We start from the raw sequence: 19,933 nt of genomic DNA, 5'->3' as shown, positions 1-19,933 counted from the left end.
CTCTAACATCAGTGATGCACCCTGTTTCATTTTGTCATTTCCTCCCCTACTAATGACGCCTGGTAGAGCTTTAAATTAAAAAAAGATGAAAAAACAATATAGTTGATCATTGCACAATGATTCTTCACAGTAGGAAAACAGGAATGACAGGTTTTAGTCTAGGAAGCTGGCATTATCTGTCATCCTAGACAGCGAGTTTCACTGTGTACTCTATCTCATTTAGGCGAGGCGACACATAGTACTTTCACATACACTTCTGACTTTGATGCAGACACTCATGTAGTCATTTTTAAAACAAATGAAATTGCCTTATAGGGTTAAGGATAAAAGTGGTGAGTTAAAACAGATAAAGTGACTGGGGGGTGGTGTTCCACTTCAACCACATAACTGTCTAATCCCAGAACAATCCACTAAGCAGGAAGATAAAGGTGTCTTTGAACTTACAAGTCTTCTACTACTGGCTGGGGTAGAAAGTAAAGCACATTTTTTTTTTTAAAGAGTGTTGATAGTAGCTTTCTGTCCTACATTATTTATCCTTTTTTGCTTCTTCTCTTAAAAAAAAACGCATGTAGCAAACTTTTATCTTTGAAATATACACTAAAACAAATCATGCGTTGTACTCCATAGAGAGTACTTTGAAAACAGCTGAACCACTGGTAAGTAGAACTCTTGATTTTGGTTGTTCTTTACTTATTTGGCTGTGGGTTTTTTGTTGTTGTTGTTGTTTTTTTTTGTGCATTTGCGTGCATTCTGTTGACTTTTGTTGCTTTTAAACCACAGCAACAAAAAAGAATAGTCCTCTTGACTCAAAGTCTTGATAGACCAACACAGCATTAGTATCCTTCACTTATGCTAATTCAAGGAAGAAATGGTGAAGGTATTTTGCCTGGTGACTGTTTTGTCTTTTAAATATAGAGGAAAAACTCCAGTTTTTCTTCAGAAAGTACACAGACTTTTTAGTTTTACACTGTCACATCATTTCATCGTTATTCAACTAATCTTTTATTTCTTTTCCTCTCTCTTTACTTCCACTACCTAGTTTCATTGTGGATCTATCCTATTGCTTGTATCAAACAGAATGCAAGGCAGCTGATGAAAATCAGCTGTTCCTCATGTGTGGTGGTAAATTCCAAGAAATGTTATTTTATTTTGGAACTTAGAAAATACTATCCGAATGAAATTCTAAAAGGGAATAACATCCCACTCCCAAACTCATAAGAAAATGGTAACATTGACATGCTCTGCATGGTTAACTGTAAGACAGCTTTGTTACCATGGATACCCTGTTTCCATTGAACACATTGACCAGGAAAGCTGGTCAATTATTCATGGCCCTTGCGATACACTTGCTAGATACAAGTTCCAGGGAGAGATGCCCACTAGCCTTATCTTCCCATCACCCACAGAATACAAAACTTTACATTCATGTAAGACTCCAAAACCTTGGTAAGTGATAAACTACCAACTTCTAATCAAAGTTCTCTTTCTTTGCACTTCTGACTGCTTATTTATAGCTGTATTTTCACTGAGGAAATTTAAAATCCTTAGGGATGGAACTGATCTGGAGGTGTGCTTGTGTGCATGTCACCTTACTCAGCAGCGTCCCAGTCTGTGACTGCAATTCCTAGGCTAGAGAATAAAACAGGCAACAACATCATGCAAGGAGCATTAATACTCATGTTTCACATAACGGTGAGTTTATCCTAAACAAGAATTACAGATTTCTAAATTTCTATACAATGACATAAAAGTAAACTTGGACCATATTAGATTCTGCAGATACAGTGTTCTTTTTCTATTATGTCTGGACAATAAGTTCATAATATACACGCAAATCTAAGAGCATAACTACTGGAGTTATGACTGAAGTGCAAGTCTGACTACAGCTGCAAACATCACTCACTGAAGAGCGTGTTATCTGACAATTCTCTCCAAAATTAACATTCCTAATAGCTCTTGCTTGAACCTCAAGGGTCTTTAAATTGTAAAATACATGAAATTGATGAGCCTTGACTTCAAAACCTCCAGCAGCGCTGGAAGTATTTTATCAAGAAGAAACAAAGCTGTCCAATAATCCTGTGCTTCTATTTTTTGGTCACTTACACATCTGGGAATTCTGTGTATATACAAAGGTCCATTAAGAGCTGTTTAGAAATAGTTTTGGATGGTCTTAGCAGACTGAGGGAGATGTATGCTTGCAATTCTTTCCCATTATAAAACCCAAAGACAAATATTTCTAAATTATTAGTACACAGATGAAGCCTACATCGTTGAAAACAGGAATCAAGAAGCATTGTTATAGTGATTAATGAGTTTAGAACTCATTAAGCAACAAGCCAAACTACATCAATTGTGAGCTGAGAATGGTTTAGAATACTCATAGGATTTTTAGTAACTGTCCACGGAAGCGATAAATAAATTAGCAGCAAACACTTTCTTCAGGTATAAAGCAATGGAAAAATAGAAACTAAATAACTTTCACTAGAAGGAGGCAGCTATGGCACATTTAAACATATTCTTATCAGTTTAATTTTTTTGGACCTAGGTCCAATATATAAAATTTTCACAGGCTGATTAAGATAATCCCCAAGTTCCTTAAGCAGTTGATAGATAAAAACTAAATAAAAAGTTGGAACTCAGATGAATGATTAACTAGCTCTGGATGAACTTCAAATCCAAGCAAGCAGATTGGAACAGAAGGCAAAAGAGAAGGACAAACTGATTCCAGAAAGCTTTGAGAATGTGCTCTTTCACTCCACTGCAACATACTGATGAACTAGAATGCTAAAGACAGATATCAAGATGGAAAAATTCCAGACAATGTATGTGGAAAAAATAGGAAGACATATGTGATATGTAAATACCCATTAAATATTCAAAAAAAAACCCAAAAAACAAAAAAACAGATGAAACAGGAGACAAAAATCACCTCATTAACTATTCCACTCAAGTGAAATAGAAAGCACAGAAGTTCTTATTATATTCACCAGGCTGAAGACACATCTGAATATAAAAGCATCTCCTCCAGGAAAAAACAGATAACCCTTTCATATATCAAAGGTAAGACAGCTATTAGAGCTGCCAATTTCTGTACAAGATTACAGGACTGAAGCTGAGATCAGAAATAAAGCCAGACTGAAGTGGACATAGATAATTCTAAACTAAACTCAATACCCAATAGCTACAAAAAAGCAAAAAATTGAAAAAGCAGTGCTATTAGATGTGACAACTCAAGAACTGACGAAAAGCAGTGATCCAACTATATCCAGAATTTAGAGCTTTTTATCAAGTGAACATAAGTAGAAGTTCTCAGACGACCTGGAAATAACTTGAATAAGGGGTGATTATACCATTAAACACAGTTTTCATCTCTTAAGCCTATCTCAAAGAAAAAAGGAAAAGCTCAGGCCTCTGGACTTTAAAAACAAAGGCTCTTCTTTCTCATCTGAAATCAAGGTCAGAGTATGGAGTATTGTATGTAAGGCTGCATAAGCAGCTGGTGTTGTACTACTCATGACATGGTTGTGCCATGTCAGAAGATGTCTGAAAAGATGTTTCATAGCACCTGAAAGCTGTAGCCAAATCACCTCTGCTTGACTGGGAAAACACAACTGCATAACAAAAATATATGCAGTGACTCAGAGTTAATGCCAGATGGAATAACTTCTGTTCACCAGCTACAACAAAACACAGCCAACACTTGAAAATGTGCTCCTCTCACAACAGGTACCTTCAATCAACCTTTGCAAGAAATAGCATCCTCTTTTGATGGGTAGACAAGTCCTCAAGGTTTCAAACAGACAGATGGAAACCTGGAATTACAGCCATTTTTTTTTTTTTTTTGGTAAGGGTTTTCTGGAGCAGCTACTAGGAAATACTGTGAATAACCTTGGCCTTTCTCCTCTTTTAATCTCATGACATGATTCTAATTAAGATATATGAAGGACATGTAAGCAGCCTGCCATATGATCCAACATTCCATTCACTACAAACACAAGATTAGGGATCACCCATCACTGTTTATATGGTATGTGCATTTTAGCTATCAGAGAGAAACACTTCTGGTTATGGGATAGCAAAGGAGTTGGAAGGTCATTAAAAAAGAAGAGCAGGGCCTCATTAACTCTTTGGGCAAATCAAATTTTGTCTGCAGATCATAGGATTAACTTCTAAGAATACTACATGATAAGCTTCCTCAGGCAACTCATCCAAACAAAATCAGTAACAATTAAGTTAATGATAGGTTTATACAACAAAGCTACTCTTTCCACAGAGCATCTCAGTTTGTTTTGCACAAAATAATACCACAACAAAATTTATCTGTGTAAGGTGCAGGATTTCAGCACCAGGGCTATTCACCCCACCTCAAAACTCATTTTAGCTTGTAGAAAGTTAACTTGAGTACTTGTTCTGAAGTGTGTCCCCAGAACAGTGCAATTGCTCAGTTCTCCTTTTTGTTTTTTCTTCCAAAATGAGAGTTATAGAGCAAAGAATTAGTTGATGTGAATTCAATTCTCTAAAATAGTTGCAACAAAATTTTGCAATTAAGTCCTGATATTTAGAATATGTATGTATAGTTTGTGGTCCTAAGAATGAGCAAGAAAAATCTCACCGAAAAAAAAAAAAGACCTAGAATAAACATTGTTTATTTCTTCTAAAAAAAAAAGAAAGAAAACCATAGAGCAAACCATTCTAATGCAAACTATTCTAATGACCTTCCTAAGAAATACTCTCTTTCCTTTTAGAATAATTAACTTACACAGAGAAATTAGGCTAGGGCTGTTTCACCATGGAAGATCATAATTGGAACACAAGAAGCACTTCAGGAAGGAAAGGCTCAAGTCTGATAGCGCTGGAATGAGTCCTCAGCCCGGGCATTTGATGTGAGCAATCGTTCACCAGTAACAAGCACACAACCACTTAGATAGATCCATTCTGCTCTGCAATTTATTTCAGGAAATGGAACTCCGCTCGTTACACCTGCTGAGCTATACGATATTCTGCCAATAAACAAGTGCTTACATTCAAGAATGCTACATTTCAGCCAAGTAATAAGCTCTGCAACTCAGACCCTCTTCTGATACAGGATTTCTGCCATGTTTTCCTGCCCTGAATCTTTTTGATTGCAAAGATTTTTGACATCCACAAACTACTACTGAAAATTTTGCTTTCATCTTTTTTTCCAACAAACTAAGAAGAAAGAGAGTAAAAAGGAAAATTATAAAATAGCTGTAAAGCTAAAGAGTGAAAGAGATACCCTTTCTATTGTAAAGACAACTACGTACTTACTATCTGATGTGAAAACATCTCAGTGAGACAAACTATAGCACTTGCCTACTTTTGAGCTAGAATCTGCGATTTGTAGTACATCAAAAATTCAGATCTTTATTTGATTAGGATAACAAGTTGTAGCCCATTATATATCAGAACAGTTCTAGTTTCTTACACAGGTATTAGATCACCTTTCACAGTTGTCTCTATTTGGGATCAGACCCCTCTGATCTTATAAGTCATACTTATCCTCCACTAATGAAAGAATAAATCTGACAGAATCATTCCCTTGAAATGTTATATATAAGTCCAAAAGACAAAAAGCTCTAGACCTGACTGAAGAACACAGAAGAGTAACACAACTGCACTTTTCTAGCAGAAAAAAAAAAAACCCACGAGATTTCAAGCACCCCAGTGGACTGAGATTATGAGCTGAATCAAGTGGAATCATCTTTACTTGCTTTAAATTAACCTCCTCAGAACTGTCTCCACAAGAATAGTGCCATAAAAATTCAAATTAACTGTAATTTCTGTATGAACAGAAAGTCTGCACTTAATATTGGTAATTTACAGCAGATATCTTGTAAATCTTTCATAGCACTCTACAACTTCAGGGTAGCATATTTCTAAGCAGTTTGAAGTCTAATCCATGAGAAGATTGCTTATCTAAAAAGCCACCTGCATGTTGTAATTTCAACTATTACACTGAGAAAGGAGTCCGCAGAATATTTCAAGAGGCTTTTCTTTAATACTATCTACAAAACCATTTCTTTCTTTTTCTTTTTAAAGTATCCATCACACAGCTTCCCGGCCCCCAACTAGTGAACTGTACTCTGTCAAGCATAGAGGAAAAATGATTGTTTTCACAGGTTTTTATTTGCCTGTCAGATAGTTGTTCGAGTCAATTTCTTCCTTCCATATAGCAGTCTCTCTTTATCCTCACTGTTTTTCCCTCCTCCATCCTGTCTTACCATTATGGATTTTTCCTCACTCCTTTCATCCTTATCTACATCCTATCTGCCCTTTCTGAATCATCAACACATTTGGAAAAACATTGCAGGAATACCAGCTACATTGGAACACTGCACAAGAGAAGTAGTTAGGCTTTCTAGTGCCACACAGTTGGGCAAGGTCAAACCAGTATAACTGATATACTAGATGGGTCTGGTAACCAAGATTCCCTGAGAGTACATCAACATGCTCAAAGATACTTAAGAGTGTGTTAATGCACCACTACTCAGCAGCTGAATTGCCATAAATTATTGTGTATGGATTCAAACCACCCAGGGGCAAGATAAAATGGTGGCTTAACACATTTTACCTTACTATTGGGAATGGTTAAAAACACAAGCACAGCCAGCTCTGCTCATCTGTGATAGATAATTAAGGCATTATAATTGACCATCTTTGATTTAAAGTCCCTATTCAAAATTTTAAATGGAAATTGTTAAAAGCCATTTCTGAAGCTTTCTTAAAGAAATCCCTTAAACAAAGATCTGATAGTACCACTGTGCTACAGATGTGTAGCACCACATAGTATTCTTTGGCATACGCTTGCAAGATGTTGAAAACAGCTTGCAAATCACTGCACATCCCCATGTACTCCTGCACAAGCACTGACAGCATCTAGCCTGTCATAAAACAATGTTAAAAGACTTCCCTTCCCCTTAGAAGATACATTTTACAACAAGTCTAGGATGAAATCGTGGTCTCACTGTGGTCACCAGGAATTTTACAGCAGACTTGTAGACAGCCAGAAGTTCAACGTTATCTTTTATTTTGAAAAGTAAAAATTGCAGAAGAGATATACACTAAGGGAAGGTGTAGTGTAGAGCAACTAACGTAGTTATTCTCCCAAAAAAGAGCAACAGTAAAGCATTCCTTAATGGATTATTATGTCCTAAAAAAATCCACAGATAAACTTTTCCAGTGTACAGAAATATCAGCAAACACCAGTGTGCAAAAACCAAAGTGATGCTCAGAGCTTCCGCACCTCCAGGTATTCTGGTACAAAGCAACAAAAAAATTTTTCCCCCTCCCGGGGAAATACAAACCTTACCAGGAATTTGAGTCAAATTTAGCCTGGTTTTCACAGGAGTTATATCATTTAAGCATAAGAGTGGATGTTAGACTTCATCATGGAAATACAAAAGATCCTTTCATAATGATCTATGCAAAGAAGCAACTAGTCACAAGCAAACATTTACCTTAGTATTTATACTGCAGTTTCAAGTATTTCAATGTAGCTAACAGGCAGAACCTAACACACATGGCTTGTAAAGCTTATCTTGACAAATATATCAATGACAGTGTAGCACCAAACAGTTCTGATCTTGCAAGTGACATGAAGTTAAGCGACAGGAAGTTTTAGCCTGAGATTTTGAATTTTTAGTGTTTCAATTTACCTTCACCGCACTGAAGCAAAATGCATACAGGACAGTCAGAACCACAAAGCTTCGGGAAATGCTGTAGAGTGCAGACACTAATCCAGAGGCAGCTGAAATGCAAACATCACATGTTAATTAATTTCTTCATAAATGAGTACGCACGTTCAAAAAAACCCACAAAAACAGCTCTTACATCACAACATGTGTACAAGTTAATATAATATACTACAAAGCTGTTTGTTGAAAGAACACCTTCAGTGACCCAAATCAGCTCACAGATTTTAGTTTACAGCTAAAACCAAAACCTTAATGACACCGTACTCTATGATTTTTCCATGGATCTGAGCTCCCACACTATTATACTTTGTGCTAAACACTGCTTCGCTAAAAATATTAGTATGACTCATGGAGCTGCGACAGAGGAGAAATGAAGTTAATAATCTGAAAATTTTCTAGTCAAGCTCCATGTGGAATTTTCCTCATTCTCTCTGCTCTTGGGACATAGGCAGGTTCTGGTATCACCCCAAAGTATACCAGCTTGCTTGGTCAACTATGTTTGACATATGTAGGAATGAACTTAAAGGGAGAGAAGAACACCATCTCATCTCTCATTACAACTTCCTTTGAGAACTTCCAGAACTAGGGTGGGAAATGCTGTCAGACTGAATTAGCAGTTCAGCAGTTTCCAAAACAGAGACGTATGGGCTGCTAAATAATGTTCTAGTTAGTTTTCAGCATACACTGGAATGATTATTGATGGGATGGGGACTTTATGCAACATTTTATTTCCTCAAGGTCTGCTTTGGTGTTTATGAGGTAAGAAGTGAAAAAAACCCTTATCATTAGTATAAATTTTTCCCATTCACCAAAGGTTATTACTACAGTAGCAAGTAGAACAATGCAGTGTGTGTCTAAATGAAAAGTGCTGAGAATGTTAAATCTGTGATATGTGTTTCGAGATGCTTTACTGCACTTCATGTATGATCCCACAGATTACAGGTTCATTAGTGTTTGGAGTGCATTAGGTGCACCCTTATGATATATCTTTCTTTAAAGCTTCATCCAAACGGAATCCAGTCTGCACATCCTGACATTATCTGTCTTTTGGATCATAGGATGAAGTTTGGGACAAGCAACAAAGATAAAGTTTGCTTGTGGTCCAAACTAAGATGACAGAGTAGATGCATACCAGTTATCTTCGTTATTTAAGCTATAATGAAAAACAAACCACCACCAAAAGCTGAAGCAATGTCTTCCATTTAATGACTGACTTATTTTCTGACCAAAACAACATCAAAAAAATCAAATGTCATACAATCATCCACAGGACAATGTAAATGACTTTTTAAAAATTTTATTTTTAATTATATTTTTAAGAGAGGTTTTTGGCTGTTTGTTTTCCAGAAGTTGAGCTTCTTTATCTTTGTTTTTTGTTGTTGTTGTTTTACATTGGACATGTCAGAAAACAGCTCTTTCATGTCAGCTATCCTCTACAGATTATTGCTCAACTTGAATACAACTGTTCAAAAGAAAAAAAAAGAAAAAACCAAAGAGGTCTGACTAGTTTAGCATCCATCTCATTCTTAAGTGAATACCTTTCACTGTTTGAACATTAAAATCATTGTGCTTTAAAAAAAACACAATAATACACTTTAATCTAGGGTGATACACTCAAAAAGTGATAGCTCAGGCTCAACATACTACTTACCAGAACCACCAAAAAGCAAGATGTCTATTTGCTCCAAAAGATATATACAGAAGGTGTTGATTTGAGGGAAAAGACCAAGAAGGGAAATGGCAGGAAAGCAATATAAAAACACTAATGAAAAAAGAAAATGCATATTAGAACATAGTCATACATCATAGTAAATAGAGAACAGAAAAACAGGCATAAACCTGCAATAATATATTACAATAAATTCTGAGCACTGCTCAGAAGTAAGTATAAGTAAAGTAAGGATACTTTATTTAACCCTTAGCTACAATTATTATACTTACCTAAACAAAATAAATTGTTCTACTTTACATGCAAGTAACTAAGTCTCAGAGGTTACATTTAAGATTTATTTTGGATAGTAGTAAAAGAACAGTAACAAAAAACAAAGAAACTAAAGAAACTCAAGAGTTAAACCCTGTCTTCTTTACATAGCTTTTTTTTCTATATGGAACAGCTGACTGAAATGGCTGCCTTATAGTAAAGGAAAGGCAGGAGTCACAATCTGAGTATCTGTGCTGCTGGTCTTAGGTTCTGTTCATTTCCAGCCACTCCTCCATTTCTCCTAGCTCCACCTTAGAAAATGCTAAGCACAGTTGTTCAGTGTGCTTTAAAAGAGAGTGCTTTGCTAAACTGGTACCATCAACACTGAAAGATACAAGCACATGATTAATCAATCCTTAACTGCTTTATCAGACCAGTACCAAAATGCTCTGCATCTTGAAGGACAAAGATGTGCCAGTCACTCTTCCTCGTAAACAACTCCATATTTGTTAGTTTACATGCTAGGAAGGCTGCAATTTCCTCTCATTTATTCTCACAAAAAGCAAATTAAACAAATAATTAGTATAATTCATTCCCCTTCCTACTCGAGCCAAATTTTAAGAAGGTAACAATAGGATTTGTGCTCTTTGTTGAATGCTAATTTCACATTTTACTTCCAGCCCCTCTTACTAATGCATTTTGTGCTAAAACAGAACAATATAATGAGTTTAATCTGACAGTTACTAAATTCATCCTATTACACATTACTAGTATCTAATATTGTAAATCTTGCTGAGGAAGTCAAACACAGGAGAAGAAATGACATACTCGAGTGTTAAACACAGACAGGGCTCACATAAGTGTACTTGCACTTCCAATGCACCCTTCATCATAACTTCCTGCCACTAAAAGGAATTAAATGTATTCTGCATACATGAGAACATAAGAAACTTTTCTCTCTCTCTCACATGCATTAATTAATAACATTATTAATCTTCTCTTTCTTTACTATTCTGCTCATCTTTTAGGTATTCCACCAATCCACACTAAGCCAAGCAAATACTACTCACAGCATCAAACTCCCTGGCAGGTCACATGGATTCTCCATGGGATCAAACGTCCCCAGGACTAAGTGCTGGAAGCTAGTCCATCAGGCAAAGGAATTGCAGAACTGACAACTCATCTGAATACCAGGTAACAGTGATGGTGAATCAGGGTCTGGATGGGGAGATGTATTAGAAGTCCCTTGGTTTGCTCAGTGCAGAGCAGAGGAGCTGAGGGGAAGCCTGATGGCAGCTGCAGCTCCTCACAGGGAGCGGAGGGCAGCCGCTGAGCTCTGCTCTGTGTGACAGCGACAGGGCCTGAGCTGTGTCAGGGGAGGGGCAGAGGGGATTGGGGACAGGTGCTGCACCAGAGGGCGGTGGGCATGGAACAGGGCAGTGGGCATGGCTCCGAGTGCTGGAGTTCAAGCTGTGTTTGGACATCGCTCTCAGATTTGGATTTCAGATGGTTCTGTGTGGAGTCAGGAATTGGGCTCCATGATCCTTGTGGGTCCATTCCAACTCAAGATATTCTAATATTCTGTAACTTACAGTCTAAATTACTGCCTTTGCTGTAGCAACCTCATAAAAAGGTGAGTAAGAGCAGGGGGAGAAGGATAAGGAAAAGGCACTGTACTGTCAACATTCCAAAATAAATTCCAAAATAAATGGTGAATCAACAAGGAGAGAAAAGTTGGTTGACTACAACAATGTCCTCATCTCATTCTCTCTCTGATAATACCTTGAATAACCCTAACGAGTCCTGTAGCTAAGGAAGCTTTGTTTATCTCCTCCTGAGTAAAGGAGCACACCAGAGAGTGAAATAAACAGTTGTCACTTACAAGAGGATTGAATTTCAGTGCAGTACTTTCCCTCATGGGAAGCGCACAACAAAAGGAGCTGATTAATCAGTTGGAATTGCATTATGAATTCTGGAGAGAACATTTAAGCAGCACACATTTCCACACAAAACACCTTCAAATGCTGGACCACTAAGTGATGCTTATGTGAGTCACTGGCATTTAACACTGCAGTTTGGAGGTTTCCTCCAGTGGAGCTGCAACCAGACAAGTGCAAGAGGAAAAGTTTTGACTTACAGAAATGCAGAACTCAATGTCAACGTCACTGAAAATATTTCATACGTTTTAAAAGAAATGGCCTTATTAAAAAGATGTATCTGAGTACCAGTCAATTTTCTTGTGATAATACACACTGCCACACAAAAATAAATGCATTATTTTTTTAAGAAATAGCATTGGGTCGTCTTTGTTCCATTTTCCTCTCCTGAATGCAGCTAAGACGACTCACACAGACTTTCTTCCCCTGTCAGAAGCTCAGTCAGTGCTGGAAAACAGTGGGCAGAGGACTTGTTATCATCAAATTCTGCCATCACTTGATATTTACTCTTCTGAGATTTCCACCAACCAATTTCACTCCTCTTTCCAGTGCTCAAGTAGTTTCATCATAAAAATCTACCATGCATTTAGCATGTAATGATTTTTTGCCACTGACCATACCTACAGCACCTTAGTGACTAAGACTGGTTCTGTGACCTTACTTGCACTACGTCTCTACTAAAAAAGTCAAGAAAGAAATTAAAGATGAAAGCCATAGTTAGACTGAACTAAAGGCACGATCCCCCAACTAATATAAACCAATAGCAGTTTCATCATCAATTTAAAATAAAATAGAATCATATCCTAAATAGATTGCTTCCAAAGAACCAGACCTGTCACATATCTAATAAATTTACACTGATTTCCTTTTATAACCACGTCTCAAGATCATAGTATGCTATGCAGCATTACACCAGCTCTTTGATCAGTCCTTTCTATGATTTTCATCACTAACTCCTTACCACAATGAACACCTGAAACAGAAAACTTCTCATTTTCTCTGTTCTGTGGTGTATAGCCAAAATTCATTTATTTCTCAACATACCAGTTCTGAGTACTACAATAAATTATGATTAAATACAAATTTAAAAGTCATCATGCAATGACAAGTCAACAAGCATTAAAAATAATTAGCAGGTGGATAAAAAGGCAAAATAACAGCAACATTTCAGTCGTATTTCACTAGGCCAACTTCCCTCCTCATTTTATTATCCGAAACAAATATTTCTGTACTTTCAGTTTCTAAAGGAATCTGAACTCAAAGTGCAGCAAGAGGCTGGAGAAGCAAAGGCCTAAATAAAGCAACACTGTGATTCACAATTGCCAGAAGACAGGGCTGCCATAGAGGCAAAGCAAGAAAGTCAGACATCAAACATCAAATACACCTATGCAGACATACTAGACCCCACAGCTGTCAAAAGTACAATGGGAGATAAGCAAAAGGAAATGTTTTCTTCTCTCTGCTGTTAAACAGATCTCAGAGATGAACCCACATTTCCTCTCCCCATTCCCCTTCCAGGCTGTTTCAAGAACCTGCTCCAGGATATCTTTTGAGGCCAACCAAAATTAGCACATTTATAGCCACGCTTTTTTTTCCTCCCCCTCCACCATACTAGTTGCCATAGTTTTTCATTTATCTCTATCCCAGGAGTCATTTAAGATTCTTGTTGAATTATTTATCAGCATTTTTACTGTTCACCTTTGACAGGCAGAGAAAATAAGATGTAACAAGAAACTTTAATGAGACCAAACGAAAGTAATGAAAGAAACTAATGAAAATAAGTGAGATGCAGGTCTTCATTATTCCCCTGTTTCTGTTCAGGAACATTGAGAGTCAACGAAGCCATATGAAGACCTTTCCTAAAATTAGTATGCCTTTCAGGCAGTAATAGCCTGACTAGACAATAGCAAAAGGCAAGTCCAACAATCACAGGTGAACAAAGACCTCAGAGGTAATCCATACTATATCACAAAGATTTTTCCTCTAATACAGGAGGTTGTCCTGGCTAAATCCACAAACTTGAGACTAACTTTTAACTTTTCTACTTCATAATTAATAGTGTCATGTTATTTGACCTGAGTCCAGTTCAGTATTCATACCTATAATACAACAACAGCAGTGTCAGTTACAGACCACAAGAACATAAAAAGAAGAGTCTTGACAGAACAGGGTATTTCTAGCTATGGCTAGCCCAGATTAGTGCAAGAGATCTTCAGTCTTATTTTGGGACAATACCTGGATGTCCTTAGACATTTCAGAACACAATTCCAGATGGAAGCAACTGCATAGCGGCTGCTCCACACTAACTCATTGTCTGGACATCAAGATTAAACTAAACCAAGAAACAACACGTTTTTCATGAGCAGATGAATGTTCTTCCGAGGACTTGGCAGAGACTATCTTCCAAGCATTAAATTTAAAACTCAGCTTATTCTGCAGTAACTGCTCCATACAGACAAGCCCTTACAAAGATAAACTGCATTTCACAGATGATGTCTTTCGTTAATAACATCAGTGACTGTTAGTTTTCTATAGAGAATTTTCTATGAGCCTCATTTCATTAAGAGCACTTTTTACATGAGGGAAAGTTGCCAAATCTTCCCCCCTCTCATGTGTTTTAAGTCATTCCAAATGTTCCTATCAATTTGACTCAGAGTTGCACCTCCATAACATGCATTTGATTGCCAACGTGGGAAAACACAGACTTCCCCAGCTAACACTTAATTCATTTTTACAGTCTTAGGAAAAATATTGACTCACCTATTATATGGTCTCTGGCCGACTGGAGAAATCTAGGAGAAAAAAGCTTCAAGCCATACATTGTATAAGCTGAAGGATTTGTGTCTTTAGATCCAGCATCTAGCAGCAAAATAAGGCCACATAATATACAAAAATAAACAGGTCTGCTGTAGGTTATGATTTTATTGTGCCCCTGGAAGAAAAAAAAAAAGTATTTGAATTTTGCATTCACTCTCCTACTGTGCATATTGTATTAAACCAGAGAGAAGTTCAGGAGTCATACAAAAAGTTTTAATGACTTACGTGCACTAATTAATAATAAAAATGTTACAAGGCATTTTTATCTTCTCCAGAGGAGTCTTTCAAAAAGTACAAAAAGTATTTCAGACTAATGCCAGCAATCATTCATCATTTTGAAAATCTAACCTTTGGGATCTTTTGAAACATACTAATCACAAAAGTAGTCATTTTCTGAGGATAAAAAACATCCCCATCTGTCTGAATCTTATATATAAACAGAACTTATTTTAATGAATGTCTGTTTCAGGTAGCTTGAATTTTATTTATTTGTTTATGACTTCTTGAAATACAATTGCAACCTGGGAAGAAAAAAAGAAAAAAAAGAAAAAGAAAAAAGTCTGAGCCTGATCCAATTTATTCTCCTGATGCCACAACATTTTACCAAACAACATGGAGATGGCAGATAATGTGCAACTATGCTATGTGATGTGACCATCCACAAAACTGACAGCAGACATGTAGGTACAAGACCAGAGAATGGCATCTTTCCAAAGAGGACCCTTTATCCCAGCAAAGGCAAAAATAGATTTTAAAAGGATCAATCATCATTAGCAACAAAATTCTGGAAACTGCCCATCAAAATCAGGAAAATGCCACAAGCATTTAGAAACACAAATTTTAAAGCAACAACCAACTTGGACTTCTGCCCAAACACACTTTGAAAGGGCAACATGTTAAAAAGACATCTTGCTCCTTTGAACAGTCATAGTCTCCTGTCTGTAAAGCCATTTCTCATGACTACTGATTCTTTTCACTGTAGCCCTTTGCTCATTCCCCCTCCCTCCAGTAGCACAGTAAGGTCTGTAGATTGTTTTGTAAAACAGGGCAATGTTACAGGTGACTCAGCAGGTAAAACCTGTTTTCTCTTAATTCCCATCAAACAGTTGCAACACAATGCTTTCAAAGACACCACACTCATTACAGAAGCTGGCTAAAGATAGTTCAAGATGCAAAACCGACAAAGTCAGGAGACTTGCTAATGCGCTTTTCAACAGGTGTCTGATAACTCTGCTCTAGCTCTCTTGTGCTCAGGTGAAATGCAGCTGGTGAAATTGCCATCCTCACAGAACTGCAGCACGAACACTTAACAAGGCAGTGGATTTACAATAGTGGATGCTTCCACCTTCTCACTTCACCCCTAAAACAGGATCATGTTCATCTGTTGGCCGCTTTGAAAAAATATGGACTTTATGGCAATGGCCTTCCCTCCACCGCAAAAGGATGCAGAATGCTTTTGTGTGTGGATGTATATAGTACTAAGCATCTACAAAATTCCTTTCCCAAAACAGCTGCATTTCAGGAGTACATTAAGTGATTCCTGTTGGCCATCTGTGTCCTCAGTGTCATTTTGCCCACATAAAGGAAGCAAGATAAGGCTTCTGCTGAAGAGAGCACCTTTGGGGTGAAAGAAAGCAAAAAAGATACATCTTGTACCAACACAACTCAATTTTTTTCATTGATTTGAAACATCTGACAGCAAAGCAGTGTCCCTCCTGGAAAAGGTGGCATTCTACAGCTGTTTCTAGCTTCTCTCTCCCAAACAAGGAAGGATCCTTATGTTACATTTCCATTTGCATCCTTACTACATGAAGTTCGAAGTAATCCCACAGAAAATTGCTGGGGGGTCATGGGCCAGAGAGAATAACAAACACTTAAAAAAAAAAATCTTAATAGTTCTTCTGGTAGCAAACTTTAGAGTACAGAAGACATCCAGAACATCTGCAAGTGAAAAGATTTCTTCAGTGTGAAAAGCCAGGAGCAAACTGACAAGAATTCAGGTTTACTTTGCAAAAGAAAGTGGCCGTGAAAGTGCTTTTGTTTGTGAAATGTAATTTTAAGTGAGTATAATAAAAGATTGTTTTTTTTTTTTGTTTTTTGTTTTTTGTGCCTACTCACTGATTTGAAACAGCAACTGTATTTTGTTCGGCTGCCAGCCAACCTCATACATTAGCACAGCTAATAACTGATCTACACACTCTTTTGGATCAATGAGTTAATATGGTGGCAGATTGCAGGGAACTAGCATGCTTACACTGCACCTTACATTCATGGAATGTAAATCAAGTCAAGATTGACAAATCCTAGCTGGTGATTAATCTGAGTTTCACTGTTACTAAAGGCAGGAGAGTGTGTGTAGGTTCTGTTTGTTATGAATAGGACACACATCCATGAAAAACATCAGAGGAGAGTTAAAAAATGCTTGAAATACTACAATCTGGCTATTTTTCATCTTCAGTTCATTTATCTTAAACGCAATCTGTGCCTTAGGAAAAGAAACGAGTAAATACAGCAACTAAATGACTGATATTTATATCCTGACCCACACTGCAAACCAAAGACTTCTGCTGTAATGTTACATTCTTGTCTTATTTTTTTTTTTTCTTACAAAACCATATTGTACCTTTGCACGGTAGTTATTTGGAAGCAGTTAGGTAAGATGGAAACAATGACCAGGTGTCCAGAGTTTCAGCTTCTCACATCTTTCAGTTCTAAGAAGAGCACTGACATACTTAATTATGTTTATAGTAAGTATTTAACTCTTCCTGCTAAACAGATCACTCTTACCATGCCAGAAAGAACAACACTAGTCAGGACTGGGGAAAGAAGCTAAGAAGCTTTGAAAGACTATCTGAACAACCTGCAAAATGTGAGTAAATACTACCTTCTCTATTTTTTTTCAGGTGGCACTGGTAAGCAAGTCAGAATACTGAAATAGAAATAGTGTCTAATCTTGGATCAACAGGAGCAAACCATGAGCAGTGACATATTGGGAAGGATACTGGCTGCACAGCTTGTCAAATTTTCACGTACAGAACTGAGGTCTATCTTAGTGAATCTTCTCTGCCCTGCATCCTCCTTCACAAGAATTCAATCAGTAAATCTGGATTAATCTTCTATTTTAGGTCTAATTTATCGAACAACCATTTTTTATGCACTAAAAAAAATTACCAGAGAAAATTCCTGCTTTCCCTTAATATTCACTGAATTTTTCAAGGTTATATTTGTTAATTCAGAGATGTTAACATCTTACAAACAGCACTGATGCAACTTGTGTTTTGATAACATGAAGATTTTCAACAAAGCAATGCTTCAAGTGTTTGTGAAATCCTAAAGCAAAACACCTGTTACTGCAGAGCATTTTTATGGGGGGTCAAATTCAGGATATTTAATGATTTTTTTTTTTTTTTTTGCTTGTGTGCATATTTGCACGAAGAAAGACAGAAGACTTTATGGAAAAGTACGTGTGCTCAGTTCTAACAGAACAGTATACAGGAAGAAATTAAAAATAGTTTTTCTAAATCCCATGAAGTATTTTGAACTGCCCATGGTAGTTACCCCGCTTAAGTTAGCTGACTGCTTTGGCAGGTAATGGGACAGAGACATTGTAACATAACGTAGTTACCTTAGTGATTTAGTCAATCTTCTTATTCTTCACTAAAAGAGTATGATTGCAATTCTTTAAAACTCAAATGCCTTTGTAAACCTGAACTAGATACTAAGCTATTCAGCTGTCTTAGAGGGACTAGCAGACAAGCTCTCCTGATTCTTTTGTATAGCACATTTGCTGCAGGTACAAACTTTACTGGCTGATCTGCTGCTGCTAAAAACCATCAAGAAAACTTGCAGTTATCAAAGCCACCTGTCCCTAACCTTGAAATACACCCCAAAGGGATCTCTTACATTTCAGAATACCTTACAGTCATTGGTATCTCTCTTATATTATGCTGTTAATAAACTGATAAAATTCACATTTGAAATGGACTTCACATAATGCTCCCCACCACGCCAATGAGGAGGCTGTTCCATACTTTTAACATCCCAGAAACACATGTGCCTACGTGAAGAAAACTATTTCATAATTCATACTGACTACATTAAAGCTAAAGACCAAAAGGCCACAAGCTCCTAGCTAACCAGATCTGAAAAGGCTAAAGCACAGGGTGACAAAAAAGTCACACTCTGATTTTGTAGCAGGAAACAGTCCTAAACCTGCTGATACAATAAATGTTGCTAGCAAGTATTATCTGTAGGACTGGTGCTGCAGAGCATAGCAAGTTCCAACTTCACCACCAAGGATGATCAAAAAGAAATATTATCACAATTCAGTAAAATGTATATAAGTGAATAAAAAATTCAAAGTTCTAGCTGACTTAAGATTTAATTTCTTACCCCATACAGGATGGGGTTACAGCTAGGATCTCTCATTCAAATACTATGTATTGTCTAAATGGGTCATAGAATCAACCAAGGTTGGAAAAAGCCTCCAAGATTATCCAGTCAAACCATCCACCTACCTCCAATATTTCCCCAGTATTTTAGATGCTAATACAACAACTTATTTTTTTTTTTTTTTAAACATCTCCAGGGACAGTGACTCAACCACGTGAAGTCATCATGACAAGTTCCAAGTTTCAGTACATAGGGAAGAACCCACTTCCAATAAAATTATACCAGACTTCATAGGATTCAGTCAGCAACCACTACCTCTACAGCAGGAAGTGAATACCCTAGCACTTGGAAGGAGTTTTGAACAAAGATTTTACGCATTCCTGGACACTATTTCCTGAATTCAGTGGATGGTCTTCTAAAACAGAATCTCTCAAAATGGAATAGGCTAGAGATGACAAAGTTCCACCACAAAGTAGCGAAGCCTGCTTGTGAGAGATAGGGAAGAAGTCTGGAACATCTTTAGCATGCTTGGATAATGTAAGGCATTAAAGGCTACTCATAAATCCAAGAACAAAAATTAATTCACTGTGCAAATCTGTAGCTGCCAATGGTTCATTTCACACTGAAAAATCTCATCTGCATTTTCATTCATGGACATGGTACTGCTCATTCATTAATCCCCCTGCTCTTCTGCATCCTTATATAACATCAAGAGAGGTTATGCTCTTTAGCTTTAATGTTGTCAGTATGAATTATGAAATAGTATGTCTTATTTTTTGTGGTGCTTACTAGCTCAAGGAAGCATTAACAAATACCCATTTTGTTTTATGCTACGATGTAAGATACAAGGCAGAGATGGCTATAATCTATTTTGATTTCATCATTGTAACAGTTGATGTTACAGCTAGAAAGATTATCATGGTGAAAACAGGAAAAGAAACAAACAAGGAAGGAATGATCACCTGTATCCAAAGATCTAGGTTCACAGGAAAGACTCCACAGAAGAGGGATCTCCAGAAAGAGATCCTTCCCCAGTGGCAGTCAGCCCTTAAATGGGGTCTAGGACCTGTGACCCCTTCCAGCCACATGGCTAAATTGCCTTCACCTGTGCTCCCATGGCTGACTCAGTCCTTTTCTCAGGTGATCAATCA

General features: G+C 37.1%; 1 protein-coding gene and 1 long non-coding RNA gene across 7 annotated transcripts in view; one reads left to right on the top strand and one right to left on the bottom strand.

Annotated features, from left to right (window-relative positions):
* The window catches only part of PCNX2 (pecanex 2), a 149,198-nt gene that overhangs the window by 87,766 nt on the left and 41,499 nt on the right, over positions 1-19,933 (bottom strand). For all 5 annotated transcript variants that reach the window (XM_031591892.2, XM_090135414.1, XM_090135417.1 and 2 more), the window contains 3 exons: positions 14,334-14,505; positions 9,367-9,477; positions 7,677-7,768 (listed from right to left, as the gene is read on the bottom strand). In XM_031591892.2, the coding sequence (XP_031447752.2) occupies positions 7,677-7,768; positions 9,367-9,477; positions 14,334-14,505 (375 nt within the window). The remainder of the gene's footprint in view (positions 1-7,676; positions 7,769-9,366; positions 9,478-14,333; positions 14,506-19,933) is intronic.
* Positions 1,061-19,736, top strand: LOC149918968 (uncharacterized). Of its 2 annotated transcripts, XR_016464221.1 has the most exons (4): positions 1,061-1,446; positions 1,549-1,692; positions 10,665-10,830; positions 17,294-19,736. It is a non-coding gene; the product is annotated as an uncharacterized LOC149918968 (long non-coding RNA). The 2 variants fall into 2 exon arrangements; XR_016464220.1 differs by having other exon boundaries at positions 1,061-1,692.

This window comes from Phasianus colchicus, chromosome 2 (assembly GCF_987193195.1).
Source record: "Phasianus colchicus chromosome 2, bPhaCol1.hap1.1, whole genome shotgun sequence".
NCBI lineage: Eukaryota > Metazoa > Chordata > Aves > Galliformes > Phasianidae > Phasianus > Phasianus colchicus.
The sequence above is the reverse complement of the archived record's forward strand: the minus strand, read 5'-3'. Positions and strand labels throughout refer to the sequence as shown.